This window comes from Equus asinus, chromosome 1 (genome assembly GCF_041296235.1).
Source record: "Equus asinus isolate D_3611 breed Donkey chromosome 1, EquAss-T2T_v2, whole genome shotgun sequence".
NCBI classification, from domain to species: Eukaryota; Metazoa; Chordata; class Mammalia; order Perissodactyla; family Equidae; genus Equus; species Equus asinus.
The window spans coordinates 37,093,774-37,116,070 of NC_091790.1; the positions used below are offsets into that span (position 1 = coordinate 37,093,774).

The window sequence follows — 22,297 nt, forward strand, 5'->3', positions numbered from 1 at the left end:
GAACACTGACATATAAGCCTTTTCTTTGTGGACCTCTAGAAAGAGTTAATAAAAACAAATTGTTGGCTAACATGCTAGTAGATTCAGTCCAGAGGTAGCATATGCTTACAGAACTGTCTGTTCTCAAGCTTGGTACACACGGAAATTGATTTTGAGTAAACCATAAGCCCTAACTAGGAACCAAAAATTATTTGAATGAAGATGTCTCCTTAATACTATTCTAAATAATAGAGTAGGATTCTCCTAAAGACATCACTGTGTAAAGAAGAATCAGATTTTTCTTTCAATACTCGTTGACTATGTATCCTCTTGTCTCATAAAGACAAGACTGATGCCAATAAAACCTGAAGGAGATGAAACAACTAGCCATTTGGTGGGTGGGAGGACTGAAAACAGAGGGAGATAAAGTACCACACTGAGAAGAATAATTTTAACTAATATAATACGTATGATTAGGTTCATAAAAATAATGAAGGGCATTGGGAGGGTTCTCTGTGCACCTACTTCTATTTGCCAAAATCCAGAATGATCCAAAGAGTCATGAAAGGGCCATCTTTAAAATTATTATATAAAAAAAACACATGTTGACATCAAGCTCCACAAGACATGAATTCACATCAAATAAGATTAAGCAGTTGGTTAACCACTGCTATAGTATTGCAGCCTAGTTAACTGGCAAAAAATATTTGGTTTTTTATTAAAAATAGTATGTTGGGGCAAAAATATCTAAAAAGGAACAATAGCTTTGAAGAACAGATTCTAAACTGGCCAGTTGCAAACATCCATTTTGCTGTAGAACTGGCCATTAAAAGGAGTTTATCTCCACCAACATCTTGGAGACAGAAAAATGTTGCTTGAAATGCTACTTGCTACTTTTTATAGAAAAGAGAGCATCTTATTTTTTTTTTTCTTATGGTGATTTTTTTAAATCCAGGAAGTCTCAGGCATCCATTTGAAAGAAAAGTCATGGACTGGGGAGGTAGTTAGAAGTCTGCCCTTTTCAGAGATGTAATAACTAAACCAATTATGGAACATTATTCTGTGAAATGCTTAGCTTCTCAGGGTCCTGGCAACAGCTTCATTTCCCCACTCCCTTTCCAAACTAGTCCTCTTTGCAGAGAAGCCCCACTCCTGCTGCTAATTAAATTATGGCCCTTAAAGTAAAGCTCAAGAGTACTTTATCACCAATTCAGTGTATTTTTTTATTCTTTATTTTTTTGCTGAGGAAGATTCGCCCTAAGCTAACATCTGTTGCCAGTGTTCCTCTATTTTGCATGTCAGCCGCCATCACAGCGTTGCCACTGACAGATGAGTCATGTAGGTCCACACTCAGGAAGAGAACCCAGGCCACCAAAGCAGAGCGTGCTGAACTTAACCACTAGGTCACCGGGGCTGGCTGCCAAACACGTCACAGATTTCTTTTCAGATAGTAATACAACAGCTGCTCAATTAGACTAAGCAGTGTCAGCACTGGTGATCAATTGGGTCCATATTTTACTTAGAAACTACAATTTAATGTGTGGATAGAAAATTGAGGTCCTAAATTCAATGATGCAGGGATGAAACTTAACTCTTCTCCCCTGGGTTAAAAGCCTATAGAATATAATATATTAACTTTTATATTCAAAGAAACCCCCTTAAGCTAAAGAGAGGCATTGCCATGACCAATAGAGTGATGTTTTTATCCAAGTATTTACAAAAGGTCCTCAAAATACACAAAAAACATATCAGAGGCTTGAGCACTATAGACTTAGTATCAGTTTGGAGTAAGCTAGTCAACTGGCAGCTGGTACCAGGAGACCAACACACACAATGCAATATTTCAGCCGTGAGGAATATTTTCCACCCCATTGTCAGATGGTCAGCTCACTGCCTGAGAGACAAGGGCCAGAACAGTGCGCTCACAAATTCAAACTTCCCACATTTACATCTAATAAAAATCAGAAAATTCATTTGTGATCCCAGACTACAGAGGCACATGGCAGCAGGTCAAACTTCTTTTCCGGACACGTGTCAGCCCACTGAACTATTTCTCGTGTGAAACACAGGACTCAGGAGCCAGTGACAAGGCCTTGGGGACGGCCGCTCCCCCAGCACTGTGATTCAGGGGCCCTGAGCTGACCTGCTGGAAACAGATGTCCTTAGTCCACAAATGCAATTACCTGTAGTGCTATCAGGAGGAAGCGGCTGGAGTGGAGTCGGGTTGCGTGGCTACCTCAAGGACACACTGAAGTAATGAGACATCGGTAGCATTGGCCAGGACCTGGGGACTGCTGTCAGACCACACTGACACACAGAACAAGAAACCAGGAGCTCCCTCCGAGAAAAATCAGGGCTGACCTCCACGGAGGAAACTGCATTTGCAGATTTGGATAGACCCTTATAGAGACAGTGATGGGACTCACTTAAAACAAATGTTCTTAATTAACAAATCTTTAGATTCAGTCTTACTAATGCAACAAATGAATAATGACCCCTTCACAATTACTTTTAACAAAAACGTTTGTAAATAATATGATTAAGGCATTCAATTTAGCTTCCCAATTAAATGTGTCTGCGTTAAATAATGAAGCCATTCAAAGGTTTGTGTTTTTGAAACACAACTGATTTCTGTTATGATGCTGCTAACTGTGATACGGATCAGGATGTGCATGAGCTCAACTTGCCTCTCAAAACTACAATTGATTGCCCTCAGAGCAGAGAACTTCTGGCTTGAGCTTAATTCATTCAACTCTAGACAACTTTTGTAAAATTAAAAATCAGTTGGTTACTTCTACCTACCGCAAATAAGATTAACAAATAAACTCAGAAATTCCCCCAAATAGACACCCTCATACATTGCTGGATGAAGTGTGAATAGGTGCAATTTTGGCATAAGGATCTAACAAAATTTGAGATGCACATATCCTTTGACCCTGCAATTCCAGTCCTAAGAATGTATCTGTGGGATCGGTTACCAAACACGGACAATGAGGTATATGTGAAGTTAGTCAATTACAATGTAGCAAAAGATTAGGTACTGCATGAATATTCATTGACAGGTGGCTGGTTACACAAACAGGAGACATCCGTACCATAGGACACTATGTAGTCTTAGAAAGAAGTGAGGAAGCTTTTCATATCCTGATATGGACAACTCTCCAAGATATAGTTAGTAAAAAACAATTAAGGTGCCTAACCATGTGTCTAGCACCATTTGTACCTACATGAAAAGAATCTCAGGCCAGCCCAGTGGCTAGTGGTTAAGTCTGTGCTCTTCTGCTTCAATGGCCCAGGGTTCACAGGTTCAGATCCTGGGCGTGGACCTACACACTGCTCATCAAGCTCATCAAGCCCTACCGTGGCAGCATATCACATATAAAATAGAGGACGATTGGCACAGATGTTAGCTCAGGGACAATCTTCCTCAAGCAAAAAGAGGAAGATTGGCAACAGATGGTAACTCAGGGCCAATCTTCCTTACCAAAAAGAAAAAAAAGAGGATCTCTAGAAATATGCACAAGCAAATGCCAATTTTGATCATCTCTGCTGAAGGGAATTGCAGCTGGTAGGCAGAAATGGAAGGAAGATGTGACAGAACAGTGACAACTATGACAACACCTAGGGAACTTTGTCCATTTAAAATTCTGAATCAATAGTGTTATGAACATATACACACACACACACACTAAGCTTAGGCTGCATTGGTAGACGTAAAGTATCTAAAACAAGGGAGGTGATGTCCTGCTGCTTTTCCCTCAAACTAGACCAAACCTGGAGTTTTGAGTTTGAGATTCAAACTCTAACATAGATAAAACCCGTCCATAGTGGTGCTTTTCAAAAGGCAACTTACAGACTAGTGCCACTCTTGACACTCTTCCCAGTCCCGACAACGTAATTTGAGAAATTAAGAACAAGAGTTTAGTAATCTCTATAGCAATTTGACATCGATTTTTTCGTACCATAAGAATTTAATAATCTTATATTGTTATATAAGATGTTTATTCATGACTTAGGTGAAATGTAAGTAGCTTAGCAAGTAGCTTCAGGTTTTACCAAGTACTTTTCTGTGGATAAGGGCATTGACATCAATTTTTTAACAAGATATGGACCCATTCCGGTTTCGTTGAACTCACAAGTTAAAGGGCACGTGACATGAGCCTCATTTCTGTTGTGCAAGTAGGAACACATTACTACATGTGATATTTTAAGATGGGTTGCCAACTATAATCCAAAAGTGAAAATTATGTTTGGGGCTGCCCCCAGGCCGAGTGGTTAAGTTCACTCTTTCTGCTTCGGCGGCCCAGGGTTTCACTGGTTTGGATCCTGGTCAAGGACATGGCACTGCTCACCAGGCCATACTGAGGTGGCATCCTACATGCCACAACTAGAAGGACCCACAACTAAAAATATACAACTATGTACCAGGGGGCTTTGGGGAGAAAAAGGAAAAAATAAAATCTTAAAAGAAAAAAGTCTGTAAGATCCAGAATCCATTTCTTTCATCAAAAGTTAATTTAAATTTCCATCAAAAGATCACTTAAATTTAACAATACCTTTACGCAATAAAGTGATAAAACTGTCTATAGATGGAGAACTGAAGATGGATTTTTGAAAGCACAACGTTTGTTTAATTTTGGATACAAGTTGCAAATAAATATCTTGAGCTAGCTGAAATTGCCCTAAAACCTCTTCTATTGTCAACAAGCCTCTGTGAGACTGGCTGTCTACTGTAAGTGCTTTAAAAGCGAAACATAGAAACAGTTTTAACATACATTATCTCCTGCATGTAACATTGTCATCAATACAACCAAAATGACGTAAGTTAAGAAGCAAGAAGCTTGGGGCTGGCCCAGTGGCGCAGCAGTTAAGTGCACACGTTCTGCTTCAGTGGCCCAGGGTTCGCCGATTTGGATCCCCGGTGTGGACATAGCACCACTTGGCAAGCCATGCTGTGGTAGGCATCCCACATATAAAGTAGAGGAAGATGGGCACGGATGTTAGCTCAGGGACAGTCTTCCTCAGCAAAAAGAGGAGGATTGGCAGCAGATGTTAGCTCATGGCTAATCTTCCTCAAAAAAAAAAAAAGAAGAAGAAGCAAGAAGCTAGCTCATTGTCACAATAAAACTTTAAATATTGGCATAAGTGGTATTTGTTCCAAGTGACCACATATGACTTTAATAAAAGGATTTCAGTAATAACTTTTTGTTCAAATGCAATTTCAGAATGACAAAATACTATCAGTTTAATAGTATTCTCTATATTAAGCCCACACACGTATTTTCAAAGAAGAATGTGTACAGTTTATGTAATTCTTTTCTTTTCCCCATGTTTATTCTGATTATATTTATTGAAATTGAATTTTATGCCTCTAGCTTCTAATATTTAACAGTTAGACTTGTGCCTCATATATCTTTTTAAATAATTTTCTCTATTAATTCATTTTTAATGACTTTACAAAAGTATCGGTCAGCAATGAATTGGAAATAAAGAAACACTGACCCTTCCCACAGATAGTTGGGAAAAAAACAGACTAGAGTACATTCAGAGTTTAGGAAGGAGAATGGCGGAAGTCTTGAAATCATATTCTTAGAGGAAATATGAAAAGAACTAGAACATTTAACCTGAAAATGTCTTCAAATAATAGAAAGACAATCATGTAGAAGGAGAGTTAGGTCGGTTCTGCTTGGACCCACGATCGAAGGGAGTGAAAGCTGTAGAGGAACATTTTACTTCAAAATGTGGAAGACCTTCACAAATCTGAGCTGTCCCCATGACATCATCAACCTTGGAAAATAATAAGAATTTGGCTTATGTTAGAAATTCTCATTTCTGACAAACTCCCTACAAGTTAAGGTTAATTTAGCTGCCCACGAGGCCAGCGTGTTCCTGGGCTTCACTGAGCGCTGCAGATGCTCTGCCCTGGACTGGCCAGACTGTGCCGGGAGGACCATGGACAGTTCCCATCTGGAAATTTTAAGAGAGACGTTGTCAAAATGGAATGGGTTCGGCATCACATGCTAGGGCTAAAGCCATAATAAAAAGATTGATGTAATCACGTTATTTTAAATATTGTTCTCATTTATTTTAAACGTGTCAAATGAACCTAAAGACAAACCATTGAAGACTTATAGTTACCGAACAGAATGTAAATATTACAAGCTGTAACAATGTAAATACAATGACATAATAAAAATTGGGAGGAAAAAGAGGGGAGTAAAAGAGTAGGAGGTAGGGGCCAGCCTGGTGGCATAGTGGTTAAGTTCACGTGCTCCACTTTGGCGGCCCAGGGATCGCAGATTCAAATCCTGGGCACGGACTGAGGCACCGCTCATCAAGCCATGCTGTGGTAGGCGTCCCACATACAAAATAGAGGAAGATGGGCACAGATGTTAGCTGAGGGCCAATCTTCCTCACACACACACACAAAAAGGCAGGAGGCATTAAATTCCTCATATTTCATAGCAGAAAGTCTAAAAGCACTATCTCATATTGGTGAATCAGGAATAGAAATGTATAACTTTAGAGTCAATGGTAATTATCAAAAGTCAATGCAAGAGTGTAAAAGTAAGGCTAGAAGGGGAAGGAGAGAAGGTTTTAAATTTTCTTCAGAGTCTTATGAACAGTTTTAACTTTTTATAATATGAGCAGATATTATTTTAGTGTTTATTTTCATTTTAATTCCTCACCCAAAGCCTAGAACTCACCAAACCTCACAATTGATAAGAAATAAGGTTCAAGTAAGAAAAGTTTGAAAGATCTGGGCTGTTCAGATAGAAGAAGAGACTTAGAAATTCATGATAAATAGTCTTCAGATACGTGAAGAGTAGCCATAAGAAGAGGGATTGCCGTTTATTCTGTACAGTTTCATTAAGATAGAACCAGGATGAGGACGTGAACTATAGGATGCTGATCTTGACTTGCTACGGTGAGGAACCGTCAAACAGTTAGACTGCCCAGAGGAGGTGGACCTCCTTGAACAGTAGTGAGTTCCCTGCTTCTGGAGGAGTTCAAGGAAAGGCTGGACACTAGCCATGCAGGGACATTAGAAAGATGATTCTTATTTCACACAGAGAGTTAGATGATTTAGATTCTAAAAGACCTTAAGGTCACTTCCAATGTTATGATGCTGGGATTGTAAAGTGATCTTTTATTATTTTAGTAATTTATCCTGGCTAATAATTTCTCACTTCCAGGAGCTATTTCCATATGCCTGTAATCCTAAAATAAGCATATGTTTATTTCAATCCCTAGATAAAAGAAAATACAAATAAGAGAGGGAAACAAAAACACTGAACATCAATTATGCACTAGGCTTATCCTGACGACTTCATGTAGATTATATCGTTCAATCCTAATAGTGATTGTAAGAGATAGAGCCTTACATTATTTTCCTATTTTACAGAGAAGAAACTGAGATAAGTCAGACGCCTGGGGTCACACGGACAAACGGTTCTGGAGCCCAGAGAGAAGCCCCAAAGCCTGGCCTCTTAGCCACTCTGTTCATCATGTCTCTTATGCTCTCCTCTCTTACACACATGACTGCAGAAAAACAAACCAGAAGGGGTATCTTTCCAAACCAGGCCTGCCTGAATCCAAAACAAGTATTCTTTCCTAGCTTCAATTCTAGTTATTGGAAGTAAACAAAATGTGAACCATATGAGGAAAAGAAGCTGTTTGAAATCCAATATGTAAGATGAGTTTTGGATCCACTGATTGGAACGTGTATAGTCTGTGGGAAACATGTATGTGGCCTGTGTAGGTAAAGTGACTACTTTCCTCAATATTGGATTATTTCAAGACAACTAAGGGAAAAGGTACCAATCTTTGATAGTTTTTAAAACATACTTTAATATTGCCTACTAAAGATTTTCAAATAATGTATTTTCCATATGTATAATAAATCACCTGGATTTTTATTTGGGAAATTTTCATAAAGTAACTTAATAGAATCATCAAGGAAATCAGAAAAGCTGAGTTTGGTAGAGTGAGCATCCCAGCCCTGCAGAAGCTTCCACGTCTGCAGTCATTCTGGACTCCACTAATAAAGCAAGTTTCCTACCTCAAAAACAGAGCTTTAGAAAGCATTATGAAGACTCTTCTCGAGCCCATTAATGTGTCAGCAAAACCACTTGACAGTATTTTTCACTAGTAAATCTTTGGAGTCATACTCCTATGAATGAGCACTTTATTAAAGAACTCAACTTTTTATTGCCCATATTTTTTTTTACGATTTTTATTATTTTGGCAGGAACTTCATCCCAAAGTGAATGTGTTTCCAAAGTCTGAACAACACTGCATCAGTCATTTACAAGTAAAAACGCTTATATAAGAAAAGGAATAAATCCTGGTTTTTTAATGTGCTCTTACAACACATTTTCATTTCCTACTGCTAATCTCCAGAAATCCATTTTTATAGGTAAATATTAAGTTCTTCATAATTTTCAAGGTTTGATAATTTAATAACTACTATTTGTAATTGAATTAAAGTTATTCCTTCACTGAGGAAATTTGCATGGCTACTTACTGTTGTTGTTTTACTGATAAATAGTATTTGGTATCAGACTTGTATGTAGGATGTAGATGTGAATATATATGTAAGGGGATTACTGATGAAAGCACAATAATGTAACGACCAGGGTTCAAATCCTAGCATTGACACTTAATAGCTGTGTGAACTTCAGCAGAGTACATAAGCTCTCTGAGCACTTAGCACAATGACTGAGCAAAGTACATAACCTCTTTGAGTACTTTAGCACAATGACTATGCTAATGGTAAGTGATCGACTACTGAAGACTATTAAACTAATCATTGTTGACAGTATTAACGTAAAAAGTCTGAGAGCCTTAAACTTTACTTAGAAGGTTTATTGATGGGTCAAATATTGAAAGTGCAAATCTGAAGTAATTTTATGTATAATATAAGACAAAGCAAATGAGTAAATATTATTATTAGGATTCAAAAGATACTAATATAAAATGAAAGATGTTAAGAAAAATCTAGAATATTACTTTTAATTAAAAATATCAGTACTAATTACTAAAAATGTATTTCCAGCTCTATCCACTGAAAGAAATGATATTCCAATAGCAATGAGCACACCTAAAGCCTAAATCTTGCTTTCTAAGCAGCATTTCCCAGTAAAAAGAGCCAAAGGTCCTTTGAGAATAAGCTTATTTAGTTCTGTGGCCTGGAAATTTTAAGTGAGGCTAAGATATCGTATTCTATCAGAAAGCAAGGAAGTGTTGAAAGACTAAAGGAATCAGATGACATGGTCACAGAGACCATCTTGAAAGGACTCCTACTAGAGAAACTTGGTGGATCTGAAGCACCAAAAAAAGAATAATTGATTGTAACACAATAAGCAAATAAAAATCCATGTGTCCCTAGAACTGAAAAGAAAAAAATAAAAATCTTGTCTTTATGGAAGAATGCCAGCTAATGAGTAGAAGGAATGATAAAATTAGAGTGTTACCATGTTGCCATGCCTGGTGTAAATTAATCCAGACAAGAATCAACAAATGATACCACTGCTAGGTAAGGTCAAGGGGGAAAGAAATAACCTGCCAGAGGAGTTCAACAAAGATGGCAGCATAGGCAGACTCTGAACTCACCTCCTCCCTCAGACACAACAAATTTACAACTACTGCTGGAACAATTACCCCTGAAAGAGAACTGAAAACTGGACAAAAAGAACCCCACAACAAGGGACAGTGCTGACTGAGGTGGAAGAGGCAGAAATTCCTTTGTGTAGAGAAAAAAAGCCACTTTCACAAGCTACGACACTTCACTCCTGGCCAGGAGCAAACCTAAGGTATGCAGCCTTCCCTGGAGGAGCAGGGAACCTGAGTGGAGGAGTGTTAACAGCTTTTGGACTCAGCATAACCAAGATGAGTGTCATAATATCTGGCTTCGCTGGCTATTAACCACAAGAGGGAATAACCCCAGAAAAGCTATTGGACATAAGGGGGGGGGGGAGCCCACTCTTAAAAGGGCCCATGCACAAATTCACCTGTTTCAGAAGTAACCTAAAATAACCAGAAAGAAAGATGCACAGTTCTTTGGTGAAAAGAGACTCACCTGATAGGTTCTGGGTGCATCTCAGTGAGAGGTGAGACCTCTCCAGGGATTGAGACATTGGCAGTAGCCATTTATGTGACTTAGTGCAAGTGTGCTGACACAGATGCCATTGGAATTCTTCCCTTGGATTTTAGTGCAGGGGTCTGCCCCCCACCCCCCGACTAGAGCACTGATTTAATCCAGCTCAGCCAGGGAAGGCCCCACCCAAGAGCAAGTCCTCAGGCAACTTTTGGCCCACATAGACAGAGTGGCTGGAACCTCTGCAGCTGGGCATGTGAATCCACCTCTGGGGGCAGGGCATGTGCAAGGAGCAAGTACAGTGTGTAGCATTCAGTGGGGTGTGTGGGGCCTCTGCAGTGGGGCAACTGGGTCTGCTTTAGTGGGTCAGGGCATGCACATGGGGTGGGACTATGCTGACAGGATGTGCGGCCCTGCAGGTGGTGGGGCTTGTCAGCTGCAGCAGACTTGTGCTTCTCAAATAGCTCCATAGGGGATTGGCTCCACCTTCCAAAGCTTGAAATAGTTGGGTGCTCCTATGCATCGAGCCAGCCCCACTCAGCTGCAATCTTGAAAGAACTGACAACAGCTTTGCAGGCCAGAGGCCTACAGCAATTGTAAGCCCCTGAACCTAGCAATCAGCCACTCTGGGAGCCTACTCACTTAACAGAAAAATTGCAACAGGAATGTGCTATTAGACCTTGCTTGTGCTGGGGCTTCCTATACCCAATAAAGTGGCCAAAGGGTCCATAGCAGCCACACACAGCTGAGCATTAAAACCAGCCAGCCAGGGTAACAGCCTAGCCTCTCTGGGCACCTGTAGCAAGAGCAACCCAGCCACAACAGAAGGACACACATAGTCCACACAAGGGACATACCTGGAACATTTGGAACTGGTTACAAGAGGGAAGCACACTGCTGGGCCTCATAAGGCCACTTCTCCAAGATCAGGAGATGTAGCTGATACACCCACATAATACATAGATATAAGCACAAAGAAAGGAATACATTCCAAGTAGGTGAACAGGACAAAACGCCAGAAAAAGAACTAAAAAAAAAACAGAAATAAACATTCTATCTGAGAAAGAGTTCAAACAAAAAGTCATAAGGGTTCTCACTGATCTTGGGAGAGGAATAGATGAACATAGTGAGATCATCAACAAAGACATGGAAAATATAAAAAAGAACCAGTCAGAAATGAAGAATGCAATATTGGAAATGAAAACTTCACTGGAGGGACTCAATAGCAGAGTCAATGATACAGAGGAACAGATCAGTGAGCTGGATGAAAGACTAGAGGAAATCACCCAAGCTGATCAAATAAAATAAAACAGAATTTAAAAGACTGAGGACAGTCTAAGGGACCTCTGGGACAACATCAAGCACTCTAACCTCCGTATTATAGGTGTCCCAGAAGGAGAAGAGAGAGATAAAGAGGCAAAGAATTTATTTGAAGAAATAATAGCTGAAAACTTTCCTAACCTAAAGGAGGAAACAGACATCCAGGTACAGGAAGCACAGAGAGCACCAAAGAAGATAAACCCAAAGAGGCCCACACCAAAACACATTTTAATTAAAGTGTCAAGAATTAAATATAAAGAGAGAACCCTGAAAGCTACAAGAGGAAAGCAACAAGTTATATGCAAGGGAAACCCCATAAGGCTATCAGCTGACTTCTCAGCTTACAGGCTAGAAGAGAGTGGCATGATATTTAAAGCGCAGAAAGGAAAAAACCTACCACTGAGAATATTCTATCCAGCAAGGTTATCATTCAGAATGGAAGAAGAGGTAGAGTTTCCCAAACAAGCAAAAAACCAAAGAAGTTTATCACCAAGAAACCAGTTTTATAAGAAATGCTAAAGGGGCTTATTTAAGTGGGAAAGAGAAGACCACAAAAAGGAATAAGAAAATTACTTTTTATAAAGCAATAAAAGGACTAGTAAAGGCAAATATACAATACAGGTAGCAGATCAATGACCTACGAAGATAATATGAAAGTCAAAAGATGAAAGTACTAAAATTATCTATTTCCAGGATAGGAGGGTAATGGATACACACACACACAAAAAAAAAAGGTTAGATATGATATAAAAAACATAAACTGTGGGATAACGGGAGTAAAAGAGTAGAGCTTTTAGCAAGAGGCCAAACTAAAGAGATCATCAACTTAATATAGATTGATATATAAATAAGTTATTATATATGAACCTCATGGTAATCACAAACCAGAAGCTATAATAAACACATAAAAAATTAAGAGAAAGGAATCAAACATAATACAAAATTAAGAGAAAGGAATCAAACATAATGCTAAAGAAAACCATCAAGCCAGAAGGGAAGAGAGCAAGAGAAGAAGAAAGGAACAGAGAAGAACTTCTAGAACACCCAGAAAAAAAGTAACGAGATGGTAATAAGTACATAAGTACACACTTATCAATAGCTACTTTAATTGTCAATGGTCTACATGTTCCAATAAAAAGGCATAGGGAGGCCAATTGGATAAAAAATAAAAAGACCCATATAAGTGCTGCCTAAGAGAGACACACTTCAGACATAAAGACACTCACAAACTGAAAGTGAAGCGATGGGAAAAGATACTCCATGCAAATGGCAATGAAAAGAAAGCTGGCGTAGCAATACTTATATCAGATAAAATAGACTTTAAAACAAACTCTGTAACAAAAGACAAAGAAGCACACTACATAATGATAAAGGGAACAATCCAACAAGAGGATTTAACACTTGTAAATATCTATGCACCCGACATAGGATCACCTAAATATACAAAGCAATTATTAACAGACATAAAAGGAGAAATAGACAGTAACACAATAATAGTAGAGGACTTTAACACCCCATTTATACCAACAGATAGGTCATCCAAACAGAAGATCAACAAGGAAATATTGGCCTTAAATTACACATTAGACCACATGGACTTAGTAGATATATACAGAATATTCCATCACAAAAGTTCAGAATACATATTCTTTTCAAACGCACATAGAACATTCTCCAGGATAGAAAACATATTAGGCCACAAAACAAGTCTCAATAGATTTAAGAAGATTTTAATAATACCAAGCATCTTTTCTGACCATAAGGGTATGAAACTAGAAATCAACTACAGGAAGAAAATCAGAAAAGCCACAGATATGTGGATATTAAACAAAATGCTACTGAACAATTCGGTCAATGAAGAAATCAAAGGAGAAATCAAAAAAAATACCTGGAGACAAATGAAAATGAAAATATGACAGCCACACAACTGTAAGAGGAGGCAGGGACAGCCTGGCCTGCACAAACACTTTTGGAGCTGCAGCCCAGCCCATGGGAGCACCCACCATGCCACAGCAGCCCCACCAGTGGGAATGCTCTACACCAAGTGGTGGCAGCTGAGCTCCTGTGAAGGCACCCACCCACAAATGCAGCACAGGTGAGAAGGCTCCTTGCCCATTTGGAAGGCGCCCTCACCTGTGGAACACAGGAGCCCATGGGATCCACCAAGTGGTGGCTCAGCCCCTACATAGGAGCCCCTCCTGCTTAGTGTGCAGCAGCTCAGCCAGTCCCCTACCAAGCACAGAGGCCCTACCTAAAATGCCTGACCTACCCACCAAGTGCAGAGGCCCTGCCCACATGAGTGTCATCTGCAGAACAGCTGGGGCCAGCCCAGGTGAACACAGAGTAGCCCTACCTGCACAACTCCAGCAGATGGGGTGAGATCAGGAAACAGCTCCTGTGTCCCCACCAGAGGTGGCAGGTGGAATCTACAACCTGATACTACCACAAATGCACCTACAAAGGACCAATTCATCAAACAATGTGAAGAACTACAGTAATATGTCTGACCAGAAGGAAAATGACAAGTCTCCAGAAACCAGTCCTGAAGTCACAGAAATTTACAATCTAAATGACAGAGAATTCGAAATAGTTGTCATAAAGAAATCAATGAGTTACAAGAAAACTCAAAAATACAGTTCAATGAGTTCAGGAATAAAATTAATGAGCAGAAGGAATATTTCACCAAAGAGACTGAAACTCTAAAAAGAAAACAAACAGAAATTCTGGATATGAAGAACACAATTAATGAGATAAAAAGTAATCTAGAAACTGTAAAAAATAGAGCTGATGTTATGGAGGATAGGATTAGTGAATTAGAGGACAGAAATATGGCAATGCTTCAGGTAGAGGAGGAGAGAGAACTGGATTATAAAGAAAGGAAGAAATTCTCCAAGAAATATCCAACTCAATTAGGAAAATCACTATAAGGATTGCAGGTATTTCAGAGGGAGCAGAGAGGGAGAAAGGAGCAGAGAATTTATTCAATGAAATAATAGCTGAGAACTTCCCAAACCTGGGGAAAGAAATAGACTTACAAGTACATGAAGCCAATAGAACTCCTAATTACATCGATGCAAAAAGACCTTCTGCAAGGTATATAATAGTAAAACTGGCAAAAATCAATGACAAAGAAAAAATATTAAGAGCAGCAAGGCAGAAGAAAATAACCTACAAAGGAGCCCCTATCAGGCTCTCAGTGGATTTCTCAGCAGAAACCTTAAAAGCTAGGAAAGAATGGAATGATATATTCAAAATACTGCAAGACAAAAACTTTCAGCCAAGAATACTCTATCCAGTGAAATTCTCTTTCAGATACAATGGAGAAATAATAGCTTTCCCAGATAAACAAAGCTGAGGGAGTTCATCACCACTAGACCTCCTGTACAAGATATGATGAAGGCAGCCCTCCTACCTGAAACAAAAGGCAAAGGTTTACAGAGCTTAGAGCCAGAAGATAAATAGACAGACAAAATCAGAAAATTGAAGCTTTCCATCATAATAGGTTATCAAACACTTACTAATAACATAGGCGATAAAGGGAAAGAAAGCATCAAAATAACTATACACACTTCAATTTAGTCACAAACTCACAAGAGAAAAAAGAAGAATTTGTTACAACAATAACTCAGAAGGGGAAGAGGAAAGGGATGCAATCTGCTTAGGCTAATGGAGATAAGAGGCTATCAGAAAATGGACTACCTCAGCTATGAGATCTTTTATACAAACTTCATGGTAAACACTAAACAAAGAGTCAGAATACAGCCACAAATCCTAAATAAAGAGAAAACCATCACAGAAAACCATAAAACTGAAATGGCTGTCAGAAATACAAGGGAAGAGAAAAAGGAAAATATAGAACAACTGGAAAATAAGAGATAAAATGGCAGTTTTAAGCCCTCAAATATCAATAATCACTCTAAATGTCAATGGATTGAATTCTCCAATCAAAAGACACAGAGTGGCTGGATGGATCAAAAAACAAGACCCAACAATATTCTGCCTCCAGGAAACACATCTCAGCTATAAAGACAAACAGAGACTCAGAGTGAAAGGATGGAAGATGATACTCCAAGCAAATGGCAAGCAAAAGAAACCAGGTACAAGCCATACTTATATCAGACAAAGCAGACTTCAAGATAAAAAAGAAAATGAGAGACAAACAGAGGCAGTATATAATGATAAAAGGGACATTACACCAAGAGAAAATAACACTTATTAATATATGCACCTAACACAGGAGCACCAAAGTATATAAAGCAACTATTAACAGACCTAAAGGGAGAAATTCACAGCAACACAATAATAGTACAGGACCTCAATACCCCACTTACGTCAACGGATAGATAACCCAGACACAAATTCAACAAGGAAACAGTGGCCTTAAATGAAACAATAGACCAGATGGACTTAATGGATACACATAGAACATTCCATCCAACAACGGCAGAATACACATTCTTCTCGAGTACACATGGAACATTCTTAAAGGTAGACAATATGCTGGGAAACAAGGAAAGCCTTAATAAATTTAAGAATATTGAAATCATATTAAGCATCTTTTCCAGCCACAATGCTATGAAACTAGAAATCAAGTACAAGAAAAAAATCCAGGAAAGCCACAAATATATGGAAACTAAACAACCATTAGATTAATGAAGAAATCAAAGGATAAATTTAAAAATACCTGTGGGGAAAATGAAAATACAGCATACAACCTCTTGTGGGATGCAGCAAAAGTGGTTATAAGAGGGAAATTTAGAGAAATACAGGCCCACCTCAACAAACAAGAAAAATATGAAATAATTAATCTTAAGCTATACCTAACAGAACTAGAAAAAGAAGTCAAACAAAGCCCAAAGTCAGCAGGAGGGAAATAATAAAAATTAGAGCAGAAATAAATGAAATAGAGGATTTAAAAAAAAAACAGTAGAAAAGATCAATGAAACTAAGAACTTATTCTTTGAGAAGATAAACAAAATCGACAAACTCTTAGCCAGACTCACTAAGAAAAAAGAGAGAAGGCTCAAATAAATAAAGTCAGAAATGAAAGAGGAGAAATTACAATAGATACCACAGAAACACAACAGATTATAAGAGAATACTATGAAAAACTACACGGCAACAAATTGGATAACCTAGAAGAAATGGAGAAATTCTTACACTCATACAACCTCCCAAAACTGAATCAAGAAGAAATAGAGAATCTGAATAGACCAATCACAAGACATTGAGACAGTAATCAAAAACCTCCCCCAAAACAAAAGTCAAAGACCAGAAGGCTTCTCTAGAGAATTCCATCAAACATTCAAAGATTTAATATCTATCCTTCTCAAACTATTCCAAAAAATTGAAGGAGTCAGAACACTTCCTAACTCATTCTATGAGGCCAATATCATCCTGATACCAAAACCAGACAAGGACAACACAAAGAAGGAAAATTACAGGCCAATATAGCTGATGAACTTAGACGCAAAAATCCTGAACAGAATATCGGCAAACCGAATACAGCAATACATTAAAAGGATCATACACGATGATCAAATGGGATTTATTCCAGGGACATGGGGATGCCTCAACGTCCGCAAATCAATCAATGAGATACACCACGTTAACAAAAGGAAGAATACAAACCACGTGTTCATCTCGATAGATGCAGAGAAAGCATTTGACAAGATCCAACATCCATTAATGATAAAAACTCTGAATAAAATGGGCATAGAAGGAAAGTAACTCAACTTGATAAAGGTCATATATGACAAACCCACAGCCAACATCATATTCAATGGTGAAAAACTGAAAGCCATCCCTCTGAGAACAGGAACCAGACAAGGGTGCCCACTCTTACCACTCCTGTTCAACATAGTACTGGAGGTTTTGGCCAGAGCAATTAGGCCAAAGAAATAGAAAGAGAAATAAAAGGTATCCAAATTGGAAAGGAAAAAGTGAAACTCTTGCTGCTTGTGGATGGCATGATTCTACATATAGAAAACCCCAAAGAATCCATCATAAAACTATTAGATATAATCAACAACCATAGCAAAGTTGCAGGGTACAAAAATCACCTTACAAAAATCAACAGCATTTCTATACACTAACAATGAACAAACATAAAGAGAAGTCAAGAATATAATCCCATTAACAACTGCAACAAAAAGAATAAAACATTTAGGAATAAATTCAACCAAAGAGGTGAAAAATCTATACACTGAAAACTAGAAAACATCATTGAAAGAAATTGAAGAAGACATAAACAAATGGAAAGATATTCCATGCTCATGGATTGGAAGAATAAACATAGTTAAAATGTCCATACTACCTAAAGCAATCTACAGATTCAATGCAATTCCAACCAGAATCCCAATGACATTCTTCACAGAAATAGAAAAAAGAATCCTAAAATTTATATGGAACAACAAAATACCCCAAATAACCAAAGCAATCCTGAGAAAAAAAGAACAAAGCTGGAGGCATCACAATCCCTGACTTCAAAATATGCTACAAAGCTATAGTAACCAAAACAGCATGATACTGACACCAAAAAAGACACATAAATTGATGGAATGGAATTGAAAGCCCTGAAATAAAACCACACATCTACAGACAGCCAATCTTTAACAAAGAGGCTGAGAATATACAATGGAGAAAGGAAAGTCTCTTCAACTTGGGAAAACAGGACAGCCACATGTAAAAGAATGAAAATAGACCATTCTCTTACGCCATTCACAAAAATAAACTCAAAATGGATCAAAGACTTAAAGGCAAGATCTGAAACCATAAGACTTCTAGAAGAAAATATAGGCAGTACACTCTTTGACATCAGTTTTAAAAGGATCTTTTTGGACACCATGTCTTCTTGGACAAGGGAAACAACAGAAAGAATAAACAAGTGGGACTTCATCAGACTAAAGAGCTTCTACAAGGCAAGGGAAAACAAGATCAAAATGAAAAGACAACCCACTAATTGGGAAAAAATATTTGCAAATCATATATCCAACAAAGGGTTAATCTCCAAAATATACAAAGAACTCACACAACTCAACAACAAAAAATCAAACAATCTTATCAAAAAATGGGCAAGGGATATGAACAGACATTTCTCCAAAGAAGGTATATGGATGGCCAATAGGCACATGAAAAGATGCTCATCATCACTGATCATCAAGGAAATGCAAACCAAAACTACACTAAGACATCATCTTACACCGTTAGAATGGCTATAATAACCAAGACAAAAAAATAACAAATGTTGGAGAGGATGTGGAGAAAAGGGGACCCTCATACACTGCTGGTGGGAATGCAAACTGGTGCAGCCACTATGGAAAACAGTATGAAGATTTCTCAAAAAATTAAAAATAGAACTACCATACGACCCAGCCATTCCACTACTGGGTATCTATACAAAGAACTTGAAATCAGCAATTCGAAGAGACTCACGTACCCCTATGTTCATTGCAGCATTATTCACAATAGCCAAGACATGGAAGCAGCCTAAGTGCCCATCAACTAATGACTGGATAAAGATGTGTGTGTATATATACATATACACACAATGGAATACTACTCAGCCATAAAAAATGACAAAATCGTCCCATTCACAACAACATGGATGGCCCTTGAGGGTATTATGTTAAGCAAAATAAGCCAGATAGAGAAAGACAAACCCTGTATGACTCCACTCATATGTGGAAGATAAACAAACACATGGACAAAGAGAACAGATTAGTGGTTACCAGTGGGAAGGCAGGTGGGGGGTGGGCACAAAGATGAAGGGGTGCACTGATAAGATGACTGACAAATGATAATGTACAACTGAAATTTCACAATGCTGTAAACTATCATAATCCCAATAAAAAAAAAAATGGGCAGAGGATCTGAACAGACGTTTTTCCAAAGAAGATACACAGATGGCCAACAAGTATATGAAAAGATGTTCAACATCACTAATTACTAGGGAAAGCAAATCAAAATTACAAAGAGATATCACCTTACACCTGTCAGAATGGCTACAATTAACAAGACAAAAAATAACAAGTGTTGGAGGAGGATGTGGAGAAAAGAGAACCCTCATACACTGCTGGTGGGAAGGCAAACTGGTGCAGCCACTATGGAAAACAGTATAGAGATTTCTCAAAAAATTAAAAATAGAAATACCATATGATCCAGCTATCCCACCACTGGGTTTTAGCCAAAGAACATGAAATCAACAATTGAAAGAGATTTATTCACCCCTATGTTCATTGCAGCATTATTCACGATAGCCAAGACGTGGAAGCAACCCAAGTGCCCATCAACCGATGAATGGATAAAGACGATGTGGTATGTAAACACAATGGAGTACTACTCAGCTATTTAAAAAAAGACAAAATCGTCCCATTTGCAACAACATGGATGGGCCTTGAGGGTATTATGTTAAGCAAAATAAGCCAGACAGAGAAAGGCAAACACTGTATGATTTCACTCATATGTGGAAGATAAATACACACATGGACAAAGAGAACAGATTAGTGGTTACCAGAAGGGAAGGGGATTGGGGGTCCACAAAAGGGGTAGAGTGGCACATATGCACAGTGACAGATTAAAAACTAGACTAATGGTGGTGAGCACGATGCAGTCTATACAGAAACTGATATATAATAATGTACACCTGGAAATACACAATGTTATAAACCAATATGACCTTTATAAAATAATTGAAAAAAGAAATCCTTAAAGTTGAACAAAAGTAAGACATATTCTTTACAAACTGTTTACTTTTAAGTGTTTTGTATTTCTTTTTTTCTAATTAGAAAAACTATGTGTCAGGTGGCCTCTTGAAGTCACTGAACCCCAGGCTGCCCCCAGCCCTCCTGCGGAGAGCAGCCTTTTGAAACTGTGGTCAGTGATGCTGGTGTGCTCACCCACATCTCCTTTTCAATTTCTGCTCCATAAACATGATCACATATGCACACACACTTCGCATACTGTACCTGGTTCAGCTTATCTTTCTCTTCAATACAGGAGGCCGCTTTTTTCTGCTCTCTGTTTACTTCTGAAACCAGCCTCAGGATCGTTTCTCTGCTAGCTTTTGCCTCCATCTCATGGACATTTATAGTCTCTTCAAGAGTAACAATTTGTCCTTTCATGAATGCATTTTCCTTGCACAGCTCTCTAAGCTGAAGAGAAAGCAATTACAGCCATCTCATAAAAATCAACAATTTCGCCCCACTTTCTCTAAGCAACTCTGATCTATATACCTCATTGACTGCATTTGCATATGAAAACAATGAAAGCACCATCCCACCATCCACTCAAAAGATCACATTTTCAAAGGCAGTTTCTAAACACTGTCGTTATGTGCAAACCTGGCAGCCGAATTAAAACTAATCAAAAGGTAGCCAGCCACAAAGTAACAATGATGAGAGTTCAACCAAAAGCTTTCCAACAGAACAAGCATCAGCAGGCTCTGGCTGCTAAATAATCAAGAAGCAATGTTCTACAGAGGTTACGGCAGGTGAGGGAGCGAGGGAGTTCTATTCACGCCACGTCGGCCAGCACCAGCTGTGAGCAAGGTGCTACCTGGCTGAGGTGGGTGGCAGAAAGACAGAGAAGAAGACAAGACTCTCTTTTAAAAAAAAAAAAAAATCCCAGGGCCACCCAGTCGTGTAGTGGTTAATTTCACATGCTAGGCTTTGGCGGCCTGGGGTCCCCAGGTTCGGATCCCAGGCACGGTTCTACAGACAACTTGCTCATCAAGCCATGCTGTGGCAGCATCCTACATACAACAGAAGAAGATTGGCACAGATGTTAACTCAGGGCCAATCTTCCTCACCAGAAAAAAAAACCTCTGTAATTAATATAAGCAAAGAAAAATCCTGGATAACATGCTCAAGCAGTGGTTATCATTGGGGTTAGCAGGGCTTTCGCTCTCTATGCTAGGCATTTGAATTGTCAAGCGGGAGCATTAGTAAGATATGTAAGATTTACAAGGAGGGAAAACAAACCAGGCTCCTTAGCAGCAGGGAACCAGCCATGCAGACAAGTTCACTCTGTAAGGCCAGGGGACACTATAGGAAGACCTGAATTTCCCCATTTCTGTTAAGACTCTCTGTAAAAGTGACAAACCGTTCATCTTCATGGTGCCAACAGGGTGCCCTGCTCCAACTTAGGGCTGTTCCCTCTCTCCTGAACACTTTTCCTCTTATATGTGTGCTCACTCCCCAACATCCTTCATGAGTCCCCCTCTCAAAGGGCACTCTTCAGCTGGTCTGCCTAAGCTGGCGTCCCAGCCTCCTACCGGATTTGCTCTCTGTCCCCGTAGCCTGATTTGTTTTTCTTTGTTGCACCTTTCACCATGGGGGATAATATTAGATATTTGTTTCTTTCCTCTCCATCTTTACCCCACGATAACGAAAGCTCCAGCAGGGCACAGACTTAGTCTCGTCTCACTCCCTGCTGTATCCTCGGCACCCAGACAGTGCCAAGCATGCAGTCATCACTCGCGAAGTATTTGAGAAGTGAATGAATGTCAAACAAGTTCTTAGGAATGCCTCTTTTCCACCAAGTTTCCTTGGGAGTGTGAACCCTTGTGTTTATGATGGCTATGAAAGTGAAGAAATGGCTTTGAAATTAAAGGAGTGGCTTTGGTCCACTTCTCAGGGGAACACTTAGTGAATGCTGATCAAGACAGCAGCCTTCTTGCTCTTGGCCAGTGATTTTCTTTTAAGACAGGTTCCTGTTCAAGCGATGGGGATGCTAAAGCTCTAGGGTCCTAGTATGTGTTTTCAAATGCAAGTTCTATTATCATTCAGATATGATGAGGCCAATAGATCAGGAGACAGTTGCCACTGCAAAGATAGTCTGTTACTCACAGTTCCCAAGAGGAGGGGTACCCATGCCATGCAGGACCACACGGGGAGCACC

General features: G+C 39.0%; 1 protein-coding gene across 3 annotated transcripts in view; it reads right to left on the reverse strand.

Moving 5' to 3' along the window:
• CCDC170 (coiled-coil domain containing 170) overlaps positions 1-22,297 on the reverse strand; it is a 93,074-nt gene that overhangs the window by 34,930 nt on the left and 35,847 nt on the right. For all 3 annotated transcript variants that reach the window (XR_011495583.1, XM_044761468.2, XM_044761467.2), the window contains exon 5: positions 20,365-20,550. Coding sequence is in view for 2 of the 3 variants with exons in the window: in XM_044761468.2 (XP_044617403.1) it covers positions 20,365-20,550 (186 nt within the window). In the remaining variant the exon portion in view is untranslated. The remainder of the gene's footprint in view (positions 1-20,364; positions 20,551-22,297) is intronic.